Source organism: Ceratotherium simum, chromosome 30 (assembly GCF_057802395.1).
Source record: "Ceratotherium simum simum isolate JZ-2026a chromosome 30, ASM5780239v1, whole genome shotgun sequence".
NCBI lineage: Eukaryota > Metazoa > Chordata > Mammalia > Perissodactyla > Rhinocerotidae > Ceratotherium > Ceratotherium simum.
In genome coordinates, this window is record NC_141929.1 from 5266667 (window position 1) to 5283311 (window position 16645).

At 58.1% G+C, this 16645-nt stretch overlaps 1 protein-coding gene across 1 annotated transcript in view; it reads right to left on the bottom strand.

Annotated features, from left to right (window-relative positions):
- Positions 1-16645, bottom strand: part of CRISPLD2 (cysteine rich secretory protein LCCL domain containing 2) — a 67944-nt gene that overhangs the window by 35568 nt on the left and 15731 nt on the right. Inside the window, exons 2-6 of the mRNA XM_004437052.3 lie at positions 15380-15686; positions 9543-9661; positions 6436-6568; positions 5859-5974; positions 2040-2140 (exon numbers count right to left, since the gene is read on the bottom strand). Coding sequence (XP_004437109.1) covers positions 2040-2140; positions 5859-5974; positions 6436-6568; positions 9543-9661; positions 15380-15619 — 709 coding nt within the window. The 5' untranslated portion in view covers positions 15620-15686. The remainder of the gene's footprint in view (positions 1-2039; positions 2141-5858; positions 5975-6435; positions 6569-9542; positions 9662-15379; positions 15687-16645) is intronic.

The following is a 16645-nucleotide window of genomic DNA, read 5'->3' on the forward strand; positions in this document are numbered from 1 at the left end:
TTTTAAAATAACCCTCTGTGGGTATTGGGGGTCTATGTATTCAGACGACATGCAGAACACACCTGCGACGTGCCCCTGGAGGCCCCACAGGGAACCGGCAGTTGTAACAACAGGTGATCAGGGTTCGAGGAGAGTCTAGGTGCAGTAAGAGCATGGAGGCGGGTGCGCTGCCTGTCTGTGTAGTCAGGGAAGGCTCCCTGGAGGAGGTGTGATGCCAGAGCTGTGTTTCCAAGGAGGAGAAGGAGTCTGCCGGGTTCCTGAGATGGATGAGGGCCCCAGGCTGGGCGAAGGCCAACGGCCCCCACTAGGCGATAAAGGATCCCGGGCAAGGTGGTAAGTGCAGTCCTACCTCTCCGCCCCCACTTCTCCAAGGAGCTAATGAGCTGTGTTGATAAAGCACTAACTATGTGCAGGTTACTGTGCTAGCAACTCACATCCTTCTCCCTGCGTCCTCCCAGCAAACGTTCTGTGGGAGGACCATTGTTGTCTCTGTTACAGATGGGGAAACTGAGGCTGAAGAAAGCAAGCAGTATGCCCGAGCACACACAGCAGGAAGGGTAGAGACGACCCCGCTCTGCCTGCCCTCCACCTGGACAGCTCTAGCTGTGCTCACAGAGCCCCACCTCCTGGAGGGGCCGATGTGCTTTGAAAGCAGCACTGCGACGTGTTAGGTTTGAGCAAAGAACAATGGGAGACCCAAGGAGAAGCCCGATGTTATCCCTCCCTCTCGGTCCCCAAATCGCCACTCAGGACCTGACCCTTCTGACCCTTCTGGGCGACTGGACAGCAGCCACAGGACCTGCCTGAATAGGAACACGGGGAGGGGACCTGACGGGCCTGAGTGTCAACCTCAACCTGTGGTCTTCTCTTAGTCCTCCCAAGATCCTGGGGGTTGACACAATTACCCCCATTCTCAGATGGGAAGGCTGAGGCCAGGGGACGAAGTCACCGGCCCAGGGTCCCACCCCTGGAACGTGGCAAGTTGATATTCTTAAAGCAGGTGTGCCGGACTCAAAACCCACGCTTGTCTCAGGGATTCAGGCATCAGAGGGGGGAGAGCCAGGAAGATTTCACTAAAGACGGGCGTGGGGAGCCCCCTCTCGAAGACAAGGAAGAGGCGCTGCCTGAGAGGGTCTGGGACCCCTGCTCCAGCTCACCTTCGGCACCCCCCGGAGCCCGCAGCACTGAGCCCACGACCCCACTGGCAGGGAAGGCCCGGTACTGGGGGCTGCTCTCTCCCGCCCGGCCAGCCCTCCTGAAAGGGGCCTCTCAGCCCTCACACGGCCTGTTGACAGAGCCCCGTGAGAAAACACACCTCGGCCACAAAAACATGGTCAGCCCCTCTGGCCCAGCTGCGCCCCTTCTGGGACGGCCCGAGGAAATGTTCCAAAAGGTGAGAAACGCTTCAGGCACGAAAAACGTGCATTATTTATAGCAGCGGGGAAAGTGGAAACGTCCTGAGTGGCCGACAGCAGACCAGCGGCGGAGCGGGTGGAAACCAGGCGCAAAGCCCGACCGCGCCAGGCCTGTCTGAGCCGTGGCAGAAAGGCATTGCCGACGTTTGCCACAAATCGGGCGAAGGAGGAGCAAGATGCAAAGGTGGGTGGTGGCGGCAGGGGGACAGGCCGGGCAGGAAGGCGCCTAACCACGAGGGACAGCCCTGCCCGGCCTGGAGCTCGCCTGGCCCCGTCACAGGCGTGTCGTTCATTTTTATTCCTTGCGCATCGTCTGTTTTCTACCAAACCACGAGCACCCACAAGGCAGGGCCGTGTCTGAGTCCACGCCGCCCAGGGCAGATGCCCACCAGGGGGACATCCCAGGGGCAGTGCGGGTCCCCAGGGAGCCTGGGTCTGAGCCCCCCATCTGGAGATGCAGCCCCACTCATCACGAGCACGAGGCCGAGGGCGGGGCCTGCAGGGCCGCCCAGGTGCTGCGTGGGTGGGGGGTAGGGGGCCGGACTCTCGGCCCATTCTCCCGTGTTCTGTGACTCACAGACCTGGGGGAGACCCGTCCCACACGGTTCTGAAGTCATCTCCTACCTCGGTAGCACAGGTTGTTCTTGCAGCCGCCGCCGTAGCTGGGCGGGCACTCGGAGCAGGGCCGGCCGTTTTTGTAGGGGGCTTCTCCAATCCAGTTCCCCCTGAAGACAGACCAGAGACACTGTCAGAGGGGCCGCGACCCCGGGGCCCAGGGGCCGCTGCTCTCTCCATTCCGGGCCCTCTCCAACACTGTCGGAGAGGAAGGAAGGTGTGCGCTGTGTAAAGGCGGAAAGGCGGCTGCCCTGGGCCCCTCCTGTGCACAGTCTAGAGAATTCTAGAAGAATCCCAGTCAGGAGCTACGACACATCCTTGTCCCTGGCACCTTTGTCCTGTTGTGTTAGTCTGTGCCTACACCCCACTGGCCCCACATCTACCCATGCTGCCCCCCTCACACAACTCTGAACACTGTCAGGCACCCCCGACCCCAGCCCTAGAAAGCTGCTGGGACCCCATTTTAAGCCATTTCTCAAATGAGTAAAAGTCAGCGTGTTCCAGGGAGCACCTCGTGTTTCCTGAGCTCTAACCACATACGTGGCCTGGTCACTCCATTCTTCCAGCACCCCAGGAGGGACGTGCTGGAATTCAATCCTTGTGCAGAGGAAGAAACTGAGGCTCAGAGAGGTTAAGTGACTTGTCCAAGGTCACACAGAGAGTGAGTGGAGGGGCTGGGATTTGAACCCAGGCTCTGGGGCTCAGAGCCTTTGACCACACTCTGCTCTCAGGGCTGGGACCAAGGTCCCTGGGGGCACCCCGGGCACCATTCACCTCCCTCTGAAGTTCCAAGGCCAGGAAAACCGGAGGCCTTTGGGTGAGATTTCTCCAGGGGCCAGGCAGCAGGTGGTGAGCGGATTCCCAAGCCCTTCTCACAGTACCTGGGCCTTTGGCAGCACAAGTTGCAACAGTGAGTGACTGGGACCAGTCTCCGTGATTTGTTCTAGAAGCTTCCTTTGTGGTCAGCCCAGTCATCCATTTGTTCACTCAGGAGAGAGATTTGGGGCCTCGCTGGTAGGCCAGGCTTGGCCCCAGCCTCCTCCAGCCAGGCAGTATGGAGCAGACTCCCTGGGTGGGACTCTGGCCCTGCCAGCTGTGTCACCCCCCGCCAACTCCCCTCAGCCCTGAGCTTCTGTCCCCTCGTCTGTGATGGGGTCATGCGGGAGCTATTGTGAGCACAAAGGGAGTGACTGTGGATGCCCGCAGCCTGGGGCCTGGGCCTGGTGCAGGCCCCACGCTCTGAGCGTTTGCTAAATCAACAGGCCTGTCCCGGTGACTTTTCTGACGGCTCTCCAGGGAGGCCAGGGAGGGGTCCTGCTGGTGTTGGCCGGAAGACAAACGCAGAAAACATGCTCTCTGTTTGCCCTCCGACGGCTCAAAATAGCAGAGTGGCATCACCGAGGGCCACGTGGGCCTCAGGCCCAGGGAGGGCAGGCGGGGGCCCGTCACATCACATCATGATGGTGCCACAGACCCTACTCAGCTGACCACCTCTGCTTGGACGTTCAGGCTGTGGGGACTCTCCCCACATAGACCATGGCCAGGGGTCCAAGAGTGCCTCACTGCCTATCCTGTGCCGGGCAAGCCTCAGTGGGTTTCTACAGACTTGGGCCCCCAAATGGGTTGGACCCTCTCCCCCAGCATGTCTAGGGTTCCGTATTTCCTCAAAGACAAACCACACTCGGTCATGCCTGGGGCACTAACGCTCGGGTTAGCGTCTACTGAGTGCTGGCTGGTGCCGGGCCTGTGCCAACGTCCTGCCCACGGACACTCTCCCTACTCTCCCAGCAGCCCCGTGAAGTAAGAGACCCCTCACACACAAGGACGCCACAGTACGAGACCCCTCATCCCTCGAGCCTGCCCACAGGGATCTGAGCCCAGACACCGCCGCCGAGCCCTCCCTCTCAGCCACTGCCCACATGCCCGGTGCCTGTGACTGTGCACTGCACGGCCAGGGGCTTGGACCTTTGAAGAAGAGGCTGTGGACATGGTGGATACCACGGAGAAATCAAAAGGAAAGGCCCACCAAACGTGAGATACATGGACGAGACTCGCAGACACGGTGTTGAGAAGAAGACTGGGGCACAGGAGGGTATGTCTCTCCTGTCCATTCACAGGAGGGTACAAACCAGACGGACAGACAATGGGGAGAGATGTCAGAATGGTGGCCACTTGGGGGCTACCAGGGAGCCTCCTGGGGCACTGGAAATAGTCACGAACTTGACGTGGTGGGAGTTACACAGGTCTATATGTATTCTGTGGAATGAACTGCATCCCCCAAATGTTGCAGCCCTAACCTCCAGGCAGCTGTATTTGGGGATGGGGCCTCTAAGGAGGTAATTAAGGTTAAATGAGGTCAGAAGGGCGGGGCCCTGATGTGATGGGATTAATGTCCTAAGAAGAGACACCAGAGAGCTCTCCCTCCCTCCCTCTCTCTCTCTCTGTGCACGCCCCGAGGAAAGACCATGCGAGGACACAGGGAGAAGGCAAGCCAGGAAGAGAATGCTCACCAGGAACCGACGCTGCTGGACCTTCCCAGCCTCCAGAACCGTGAGAACATAAATGTCTGCTCTTGAAGCCCCCGGTCTGTGGTGTTTTGTTATGGCAGCCCAAGCAGACTAACACATGCACGTGTGTGAAAATTTATCAAGCTGTGCACTTAAGATTAGAGATTTACTGTACATTGATTATCCTTTTTTCAAGGAAAGGGCCGGAGGCTAAAGAAAGGAAGAATTGCATTTCTGATAGGACTTCAAGTGCATTTTTTATATAAAGAGCAAATCGAATGACTCCTCACCTCCCACCTGCCACTCTGGCGGGAATCCCCAACCCTGGACCAGTTTATTGTTCCTCCACAGGGCCTGTGTCCCTCCCCAGCGATGACACAACCCCCTGCTCTTATCCCTGTGGGCCGCTGAGACACGGCCACCACGGGCACACACAGGGCTTATGGGCTCCTATTCCTCCCAACCTCAGCACCCCCCCTTCATCCCACCTTCTCTCGGCCACTCCTGATCCAAGCCAAACAAACGAGCTCATTCCCGTTTCATTCAGTCACCGAGCAAATATGCCTCAAGGGCCCACCGTATGCAGGGCACGGCGCGAGGACCGCAGCCAGGCCAGCGGCCAGCGTGCAAATCGCAGGCTGTAAACTGGGTGAGAGTTCTCCGAGAATCAGCACATACTTGTCTGGTGAGCAATGGAGGTGAACGAGTAAAGGAATAAATGACACACTGATGACATCAGGACGCTGTTAAGGAGGAAGTGCCATCTGCTGCATACTTTCAGAGAAAAAAAATTTCACTATGGCAGACCCTACTGGTTGCCCAGCCAACAGCTATTCCTGCTTCTGACTTGTTCAGGGAGTCCCAGAGGATGACTTGTGAAACCAACTGGGACAGTTTCATTGGTTGAAGCCAATTAAGGTAATGTCATTGGTCAAAGTTAATTGGGGCAATCTTGTTTCCTCTGGTCCGTGAGTGTCTAGTCCTGGCCAATGACACAAAGAGAAAGTAAGCCAGGGGTGAGAAAGGCCTAAGAGAAAACCCTTTTCTACCATTCTCCTCTCTTCTGCTTGGGAAGATGTGATGGCTGGTGCTCTGCAGCCATCTCGGGACCATGAGGAGAGGATAGTACAGCAGGAAGACAGAAAGAGACTGAGTCTTTGTTGACACTGCTGAGCTATTAAGCTAACCTGGATGTACCAACCTCTAGACACCTTGTTACATGAAATAATGAAGAGACTCCATCATTTAAGCCACATTTAGTTGGGTTCTCCATGGCAGGCCAACCCATCCCCACCCATAAAACCATGTCACTTGCTCTTACTTTGGAGAGTAATTGCAGACGAGGTAGATCGCATTCTCCCAAACTTCTCCCCAGACAGTTATCTTCTGGCAGGTGTTCACAGCACAGCCGACCTTGTTGGTGGTGGCCCAGACTATCTGAAAAGACAACATCCATGCGTCAGAGCTCAAGGGGTGGCACACAGAGCAACACAATGTGGCCTGGATCTACAGGGTGCCGGTGTGAAAGGCGTGAGTGGGGAAAGAGCGAAGGACAAGATTTCTTCCCTAACCCACCAAAGATCCATACATTTGTTTAAAAAACAAGACAAAATTAAAACCAAAACATGAACAAACAGAACCAAACCACACACCAGGAAAATGCCCCAGCAGTGTAAAATTGCCCTAGAAGTTTCTAGTGCTTATTCTCAGTTTCTACCCTTGTGAATGGACGGGTCACAAACAGCTTGGCCCACCAGCTATACTTTGAATAGCACCAAATTAAAGGAAAGAATTAAAGCAAAGACAGCACAGATTGGGTTTGTTTCCGATTGGGCAACGACCTGGCGGGGGCTCAGGCGCTGGGCTGAGGTCCCATGCGGCCGTTCCTCCAGTGTTACCTGAGTGTAGTGGGTGCACATGGGCCCCGAGCACCTCTCGGGGCACCAGGGCTTGCACTCGTGGGGGTAGGGGTAGGTGTAGTCCTTCACCTCGTCGTACCAGGACTGCACGTGGAAGCCAGGGGAGCGATACCTGCAGGGGCAGATCAGCCTGTTACGTCTGGGCCGCCACACACCCAACAAAAGAGACCACAGCCGGCAGCACTGCCACCCACAGGGCAGCGTGGAGGAGGGGCTCCTTCGGGGCTGAGAGCCCCGAATCCCACCCAGCACCTGTTAAAAGTGCTTAAAACCCGAGGAATTGGCGAGGAGCTCACCTGGGCATCCCTGGAGACCCTCTGGGTTCCAGGAGTGTCCCTGGGTGGCCCACACGCTGCCCATGAACCCTGTATTTCACAGGTATTATTGCTTGAGACAAAACCTGATTTAAGATGTGAGTCCACTTAAAGTCAACGTAGAGAAAAACAGTCAGGAAACAATGGAACGGGCAGTGCACAGACGGGACACCCACGAGGGTGGGGAGGGTCTGAGAGCTGGGAAATAGTTGGCTATGGGGGACAGGGAGACAGGTCCCTTTCACTCCCCAAAGAGGGACCTAGAGGCTCACGTCTCTGTGTCGTCATGACCGGCTCCATTCCTCGGCCGGGGGACCCAAGGAGTCAGACACAAGGCAGAAAACTCACTGAGGGCGCGGAAACCTGGAGGGACGCGGAGCTCCACAGTCCAGGGAGCAGAACCTTTAGAAAACTTCCGATCTGCGATTTGTGTGTGTGTGTGTGTGTGTGTGAGGAAGGTCGGCCCTGAGCTACCATCCGTGCCCGCCTTCCTCTACTGTATATGGGACGCCGCCACAGCATGGCCTGACAAGCAGTACGTCGTCCGCGCCCGGGATGTGAACCTGCGAACCTTCGAACCCCGGGCCGCCGCAGCGGGGCGCACGCACTTAACCACTACGCCACCGGGCCGGCCCCCCATTCAGGATTTTATCAGCTGAGCCCCCTCTCGCCCCCAGCAATGAGGAAACTCCCAGTCATCGTGGGTGGCCACTGCCCCCTCCCTTCGGCCCGGTCCGCCAGGTTGCCTCCAGTTATTTTCTTACCAGGAAAGAAAATAAACTGGATGCAAGTCCCCGGTGGCCGTCACCAGCAAGTGTAAACAAAGCAGTTTCAGTAAAGAGAAAAGACACAGGGGGACCGGCGGTTTCTAAGAGCGCTGTGGGGGCGAGGCAGTTAGAGGTCCTGTAACAATCACCGCCAGACCCGGAGCGAACGGTGGCAGTCAGTGACATGGCCCGGACACGGCCTCGCTTCCTGGGCCAGCTTGGGGAAAGACACGCACACAGCAAGGGAGCCACGGGTGAAAGGACACCCACGGCCCTGACCCGTCCGCGTCCCTGAAGACCCAGGGCCAGGCTGGGCGGTCGTGGGCGGAGAGCACTTGGCTGGCAAGGGGCCTTTGAATGAGGGGCTCTCTTGGAAGGTGAGTTAACAGGATTCATCCAGACAGGGGAGATCTTCGTGCCCTTTGACCCAATAATCCTAGTCCTCAGAGTTATTCTAATGAAAGAATTCAAATGAGCCAAGGAAAAAAAACAACCTACAGGAATGGAATGGCTCAATGTCGGTCTGTCAACTTGATGGTGCACAGGCAGCCTTTACGAGACGATAACCATGACAACTATGTAAGAGAAACCTTGTTTGATCTCGTATGAGAAGGGAAGAAAAAGAAAAGAATTAAAAGCTGTTCTGGCCACAGTTACAACTACGTAAAAATATGCCGGCCCATGGCCAGACGCTACACAGGAGCCAGAAAAAGGAAAGGAGCTAACCAGGGCGGTGGAACGGTGGATTTTTTCCTCTTTAGACATTTTCTTTTAATGCTATCGTTAAGACTGATTTTACAAAAAGCAGAATTCACCAGAGGAAGAATACGTGTTGACTCGCTTCCGTGAAGCCACGTCTCTAGACCCCTGGTGACGCCTGCCCGGGGTGCTGGAGAGGCACTGACCTGGGGGAAAGGGTAGCTGCTTGTGGTCAGATTCCAGTCCGGAGCTGAGAGAGCTGGGAAATGCTGGGTTTGAAGTCAAGCAAACCCCGACCTGTATTGTGAGGGGATGTTTCCTATACCAGCAGCATCACCCATGGTGGACGGGTGTCAGCGGAGCCTCCAGACCAGACAGACTAGGAAGAAGGAACTGGCTGCCCACTTCCGAAAAAGTTGGCCATGGAAACCCTATGAATACAGCAGAGCACTGTCTGATACAGCACTGGCAGGCGAGAGGATGGTGCAAAAACACCGGGCAGGGTTCCGCTCCGCTGTGCACAGGGTCACTAGGAGTCAGAATCGACTCCATGGCACTAAGAAGAAATTGGTCAGTAAGTCTTAATTGGTCAAAAGACCTTTTCTCCACTTCCTCTGATGAAACCAGCCCTCGGCCCGGAGGGGACTCTCAGCCGGCTTGGGTGCTTGGGTATAGGGCCCAGAGGACTTTGGGGAAGGGCAGTGGGCAACATTTAACAGACCACTGGTGAGCGCCGCCTACGAGCAGGAGGGCAAAGGTGCTGCCAGGCCAGGAGGCCTCGAGGTTCAGCGCTGTGAGCGAGGAGTGGGCCCCAACCCCAGGGCCGGATGAGGAGGGGAAGGTGAGGGACACCCGCCCACAAGGGGAAGGACCCTGGCTGGGCCTTACAGAGCGAGCAGAACCCAGACGCGCCGGGGCGGAGACGGAGCACCGACCGCCCCTGCGAGGGCAACATTCCCACTCTCCAGCTCACCCAGCCAGCTCCCTGCCGGCCAGACGCAGCTGGCTCAAGAGCCCTTTCCAGGAGACGGAGTGGAAAAGCCAAGCTACCGACACCCAAGTCCAGTGCCCGGGGTCAGCGACTCGAGTCAGCAGCCAGGCTCGCATCTGTTCTGCCAGGCACTTGGAAGTGCCCCTGGGTGCTGAGCCTCAGTTTCCCCACACATATACGGCAGGGGTGGTCTCTCTCTCGGTGGGTGATCGTGAGGGCTAAATGCAACCATGGATAGCGAGCACGGAGCCCAAAAGCAGCAGGTGCTCAGCAGCGGTGCTCAGTTCACAAGTGAGGGGCCACGGCGGCTCTTACCTGCCCCAGTGTACGCCCAGGTTCTGCCCGATGGACACCAGCAGACCGGTAGGCCCGTGCTCCCAGATGCACTCCTGGGCCCACGCCGCCGCCGACCTCTCCAGCTCTTCATCCCAGGTCTGCAGCGGGAGGAGAAACGGGCAGTAGGAGGTCAGAGTCAGGGATGGGTGTGGGAACCAAAAACGCAGTGATGCACCAACTTGGGCCCCGAGGGGTCCCGTGGGCGGGGTATTGGCTTCTGCAGCACTGGGTTCCATGCGCGTCTCAGTTGGGTCCTAACTCAGCAAGTGGGAGGTGGCAGGTGAGCAGAGAACTCAGAGGAGCCAGATCCAAGGCTGTCCTTGGAGCTCCTGCCCTGCCTCTGACTTGCCAGGGATGCTGGGTAAGTCCCTTCTCCTCTCTGCCTCAGTCTCCCCATCTGAGAAATGGGAAGATGAATAAGTCCTGGAGATGGATGGTGGGGATAGTCAGACAACAATGTGAATGTGCTTAATGCCACTGAACTATACACTTAAAAATGGTTGAAACAGTATATTTTATGTTACGTATATTTTACCATTATAAAAAAAAAGTAGCAAGAAATGCCTTCAACCCACCCAGCCCCGCTTCCCACCGGCACAGCCCACCCCGAATCAGGGGCGTGGGCAGCGGTCTGGGCCAGAGAATCTGAAGTCAGGCCCTGCAGCCTGTCCTGCCTCCCAGCTGGCCCAGGAACACACAGAACTCAGGAAAGAACACCGTGCACAAAGCAGGAAGGGCCATTTCTCTTCTGCGAAGGAACAGACGCCGAGCGGCCCTCTCAGCGGCCGTGAGCCAACTGCTGCGCCTGCCCCCAGAGTCACAGGGCAGACGCTGCAGCCCGCGGCAGGTAGGGGCGGGCCCTTGCTCTGGGCAGCCCCAGCCCCTGGCACCAGAGGGAACTCCCTGAGACACCGTCCGGGCAGAGCCCTGAACCTGCCCAAGATCAGGAGACCGGTTAAACCAACTGCGGGACCCCAGTCTGGAACGTCACGCAGCCGCCGGCTCCCTCTCCTCCTCCCGTCCTGCCGTCTCTTTCCAGCCAAGACAACGGACACGCCTCAACATTCGGGGGCAAGTCTTGCCCTAGGGCAGATGCCTCAGGGGACCTGGGTCACACCCCTTGACCCACCTCCCATTTCAGCTGCAGTGGACATTCTGGGTACGCTCGGACTCATCTCTCACCGACAGTGCCCCACCTTTAGTGTCCACCACGCACTATGCCACTTCTGCCTCGGATCTTCTCCAGTGCCCAGGCACAGCCTAAAATGGGGGGTTAACAGGCCAGGGGCCACACCCAGACAATGGGGGACAGACCTGTGGATAGACACACCCCCCTCCTGCCTTCGGGTGGGTGATCCGCCTGCCACTCCCTTTACTCAGCAGATCCCGGCAGACCCGAGCCCCGGCTCCCACCAGGAGATCCCCGTAGTGCACCCTGATGTTGGACCTCCTCCTTCCTGTCTTTTGGACTCATGGATCACCCCCCAAAAAACCACCTGCACCAAGTCGGGGAGCCCATCCTCAAACAGGGGATGTCCAGATGCTCCATGAAGGGACAGACACTGTCCGCCAGACGTGGGCGGTGGGGACGGGGGCAGCTGGCACACGCACCAAGATCCCTCTGGAAGTGGCCAGCTAAGGCCCTTCCTCGCGTCGCCAACCCCAGCCTGAGGTCACTGGCTTCTCAGCAGCTCACTCTTTATTCTGTGCCGTGGCTCACAATCACCGTGAACCGTGCTTGCCATTGGTCTGAGTCCATGACGTTTCTACAGCTCGGTGGGGAGGGGAGCAGGAGGGCAAAGGTCGAGTCAGGGAAGAAAGACAGGCTTGGCGGGATCTCTAGGGGTCAAAGGCTTTTGAAATTCTGGTGAGAGACCCGCAGACTCGACATCTGGGCTGCAACAGGACACAGCCCCATGAGAACCCAGCTCTCCCTCCCTCCAAGGGAGGCTGAGCATCCCCATCCTGGCCCGCCCCTCACCTCCCACCCTCCTCTTGGCTCCAGCCATGCCCGGCACATAGTAAGACCTCAAAACAATGTTTCCCAAACAAAGGGGTGCAGGGCTGGCAGTCATGGGTGTGGCTGTGGGGTGTTGTTTACAGCCTACACACACCCTGTGGATCGTGCCCTTTCCACGCAGTGTTAAATGTCTTGACTGTCACCCCTGAATCACGCATGCATGAATGAATGAATGCATGAATGCATGAATGAATGAATGCATGAACGCATGAATGAATGAATGCATGAATGCATGATGAGGCCTGGTTCCCCCAGCTCACTCCAGCCCTCACTGACCTCCTGCAGTCCCCACCCGCCCCCACCACCCACTCAGCCTGTGCTTTCCCAGAGGAAGACTTGCCCCCACAACTAGCCCACGTCCCTCTGAAGGGAAGGCACAGGTGGACATTCTTTACCCCTCGAAGGTACAACTCAAGGAAGGAGAAGGGAAGGAACAGGGCACTGAGGTGCATTGGCGAGAGTGTTTGTGTTAGGCCAGGCTCTGCCCTTGCTGGCTGTGTGACTTTGAGCAAGTGGCTTCACCTCTCTGTGCCTCCGTTTCCCTATCTCTAAATGGGTTAATGGTACATGCTGGATTTTGGGGAAGGCTGACTGAGGGCAGGAATCGAGCCCCCAGGGGAGAGCAAAGTAGCCCTCAGTACTCAGATATTAAGTGCCAGGGGCAGTGCCGGGCCGGCACCTCTTGAGCTACCATCTTCTGAGCACCTGCCACTTGCCAGGGAACACTAGCACATGTTCTTATTTAATTCCCACAACAAGCCCTTGAGGTGCTTTATCTTTCCATTGTTGCAGACAAAAAACCTTGAGGCTAAGAGAGGTTAAGTTACTTGCCTAAGGTCACACAGCCAGGAAGTTAGAACTTTAACAACCCAGCCTTGTCTGGCTTCCAAGGGGGCTCCTCCCGACTCACTGCATGCTGTCACCAAGTGCTGGCCCCACCCCACTAAAACAATAATAATTACTAAAATAATAATAGCAACAGTGTAGTTAACATTTATTGAGTGCTTATCGTGCATTATCTACTGACTCCTCCAAACAACCCTATGAGAAAGGTGCTTTTATTGTCTCCATTGTGCTGGTGAGGAAACACAAGCACAGAGAGGCTAAGTAACCTGCCCGAAGTCACACAGCCAGCAAGCAGGCACTACCTATACCCAGGCAGGCTGGCTCCACAGCCTGTCCACTTATAAAACCTCAAATGGGGTGTCTTAACTCCTTGGAGTTTTAAAATCCACCTTTGGGTGCTGAGGCGATTTCAGGGACCGTGGCGTGAAGCCCAGCAGGCAGGGCTGAGCAGGAAGCCACGTTTCCAAGACACTTTCTCAAATCGGTGCCGCCCGTTTGGGTGGGAACAGGAGCAGCGGGGCAGCGCTGGGCTGAGGATGCTGGGGTGGAGGGGCTGCGCCTCAGAGGCCTTCCCTGCCTCACGGCCCCCTGCCTGGAGGCGCCCCGGGAACACCCCTGACGCACAGCTCCCCCGACGGGCGGGCCGTTTAGACCCGAGGACCCAGAGCCAACTCCAACTCTGAAATAGCACAAAGCAAGTAAATAGGAAGACACGACAGGCTCCTTCCAGGCTGTCCAGCGCTGGGCCTCCCTGCGGCATACCTGACCCTTCTCACTGGCACCGAGTCCTCCCTACACCCGCCAGCCCAGCGCGGGGCTGTGAGGAGAAGACAGCATACACCCAGCCGCTCCCCCCGAGGAGGCAGGGAACAGCCGGGATCCTGGGGCTGGGGCTCCATCAAGCTCCAGGCTGAGAAAAATGCCTGCTCCCTGGTGGCACCACGCAGGGCCTGGGTGGGAAGGGGCACAGGATGTAGGGTGACCTGGCCAGAGAGACATGGAGACGGTCCTTTTCCCTCGGGGACTGAGGCCAAACCACCAGGTCCCAGGAGGTGTGGGCGAGGAGCCTGCACCCCAAGCTCCAAAGAAATCTACCCTCATTTTCCTGCATCCTTAACTCTGAAAAGTCCATACAAGCTGCCCCACACACGAGTATTTTGAAAGGGTGCCCGCTCTCCTTCCTAAAATTAGCACAGTCCCTTTGGGACAAACGCCTGGGACATTTTCTGGAGGGAAAAAAGAAATGGTTTCGTAACGAGTTCCCAAAGGACAGCCTCGCTCGGGGGGCTCTGCCCAGACGGGCAACCCACCCACCGCCAGAGATGGTGATGGGCCACCTCTCGTGGGCAGACAGCGGCAGGGAGGGGCTCGCAGGCACGTCGGACAGTCCCCGACCACGAGCACTGCTGATGTCAAAGGGACAGCTGAGTCCAGAGGGAGGAGGGGAGCAGAGGCCCGGGATGAGGGTTGCCAGGAGAGGGACAAGGCAGTGATGGGGGAAAGGACTCCTGGGGAGGGACAGCATGAGCCCGGGTGCGGTGGCTGTGCCACACACAGCATCAGGCAGACTTCTGTGATGGGAAGGAGGGAAATAAGGTATCGAGACAGACAAGAGCTCCTGAGAGAAGGTCTCGAATGCCAGGCAAGAAGCATCTGGGCTCCACCCTGGGCACAGAGGGCCCTGGAGTTTCCTGAGGAGGAGACAGGCTGGAAGAAAGTGAAGATTTAGGAAGTGTGATATGATGGCAGGATTCAGATTGGGCTGGGGGAGGACAAGAGGGGAGGTGATAACCCCCAGGCTGAGGCTGCCCCGATAATCAAGGTGACGGGAACGGGATGGGAAGAGAGGCTGGAAAATGCTGGAGAAAGAGTCCGTGGTACCCGGCAGGGGCCGTGGTAGGTGTGGGGTTTAAATTTTATTTATTTACTTATTTTTTTCCCCCAAAGCCCCAGTAGACAGCTGTATGTCACTGCTGCACATCCTTCTAGTTGCTGTATGTGGGACACGGCCTCAGCATGGCCGGAGAAGCGGTGCGTCAGTGCGCGCCCGGGATCCGAACCCGGGCCACCGGTAGCGGAGCGCACGCACTCAACCACTAAGCCATGGGGCCGGCCCGGTGTGGGGTTTAAATTGAGTCTAGAAGGTGGCTGAGGGCATGGGTCCTGGAGTCAGCTGGACTCAGGTTCGAATCTGGCTCTGTCACTGCCAGCTGTGTGACCTTGGGCCTCGGTTTCCCAATCTATAAAATGGGAGAATGACAGCACCTCTTTCATGGGGTGGGAGAAGGGACAATGGTGTTGACAGAAATGGAGACATGAGGGTGAAGCGGGGCTGGGGAGCTGGGGCCCCTCCTGCTCCTAACTGCAGGATTTCTCCAGATTCCCGGGGACCTCCACTGTCCCCTGTCCCCCCCTCCTCCCACAGGCTCCCCGTCGCTGGCGGACTCAGCCGGCGCTCGGCACTCAGAGAAGTCGCAGTTAAAGGGCGGGATGACCACCCAGTTGGCATCACAACTGCGGTAACCCCACAGCCCCGGGCGCGGGCGCCTGTGCCGGGCATTGTACCACATTCTCTCGTCGAACGGTCACGGGGAGCCCGTGAGGTGGGATCCTCAGAGTGGGAACCAAGGCTCAGACTGGCTCAGGAGGCATCCGGGCACACGGCCAGGGCTGGCAGAGCTGGCACGGGGCTCGCCGAGGCCCCGCCCCCAGCCCGTGCTCCCCGCTCAGGCGGCCTGGCGGAAGGGGTGGAGGGCGGTGCCGGGGCTGAGCTACAGGAGGGGCCGGCCAGGAGGCGGCCCCTGCACGGGGAACGCACGGGTCTGTCTGGGGGCTGTCCAGGCCAGAGGCAGGGGACCCTCTCTGCCAGCAGCCCCCGCGCCTGCCACACACGCAGCGCCTGGGGACGACGAAACAGGAGGGCGCCCGGCCGTCGGGCGCATGCGCTCACCATGAACTCCATGTTGGAGGCCGCGGGGTACACCTGGCCCCGCAGCTGGTTGTGCAGAGACAGGATCTCCTCCTTGTCCGGCCCGGGGAGGGCCCTGCGGCCCCGGGAGTGCGGCCCGTCCTGCTGGTACCTGCCGAGCAGCTTCTCCAGGTGTGTGACGTTGCGCAGGAAGAAGCCCTGGGCTCCGCAGACCAGCAACACCAGCCCCAGGGGGACGACGCCGTTCAGGACACAGCTCATGGCTCCACGCGGGCAGCGAGAACGGGGGACAGGGCAGCCTGGGCTGCAGAGCTGGCCGCTCGAGGCTCTGAAAGGAAGCAGAGGGCGGCATTAACCCAGCGACAGCACTGGCCTGAGCAGCCAGTGCGACAGGAGCTCCTCTCCCCACTTGGCAGACGTGGACACTGAGGATCCCAGAAGCGGAGGCAGCGAGGCCCCGCACACGGCAGTGGTGGAGCTGGGGTTCCAGCCGGGCAAGCCACCCGGGCTGCACAGAGGAGGTCCTGGCACCGTCTCTCCTGGACACCACTGCTCTCGTCACCATCCTTTCTCATTTTGAGTCAGCATTTCTACTCATTCAGGACTCCAGTGGCTCTACGGCCTGAATTAAATTCCCTCTCCTGCCCCAAAAGAGATGGATAAAGTCATTTCACATCACCGAAGGATTCGCCATGCACCAACATTAGCAGCAACCTTTCCAGTCCCTGTGAAGTAAGACTCAGTTTACCAAAAGTGGTTGACAGGCAAACCCAGAGCCATCACTGCAGAAGGCTCCTTGTATCACAGCCCTCCCCCGGGCACCACCACATACTCATCACACCCCCTGACACAGTCACCCAGAACCCAGCCAGGGACCCAGCCACATGCTCTGCCGAGCAACAGTCACCTGCTGATCTGACCCTCGGAGAAAGTGCCAGAGGAAGGAGGGGCCCTCCGGGGGGAGCCTGTGCCCCACACTCACCCCAGAACCTGCCCTGCAAACCCGCCCAACAGCCAAGCAGGTGGCCTCTCTCTGCCAGCTCCTGACCGTGCACCTGGTACAGACACTGCCAGGTGTTACCCTTCTGGCTGCTAAGTTAGTGGTTCACACAGGTAGTTAGCACCCGACGACCGCACCGGGATGGTTATCCATTGTTGGTTGACAAAACCAAGAGCAGCGCCCAGGGGACAGAAGACGGTGGCCAGGACTCCCGGGCCTTCGTGGCCCCGTCTTGGAGCCACACTTCCCAGAGAGCATTCCTGGAACCCTCACCTGACCGGTGCCGG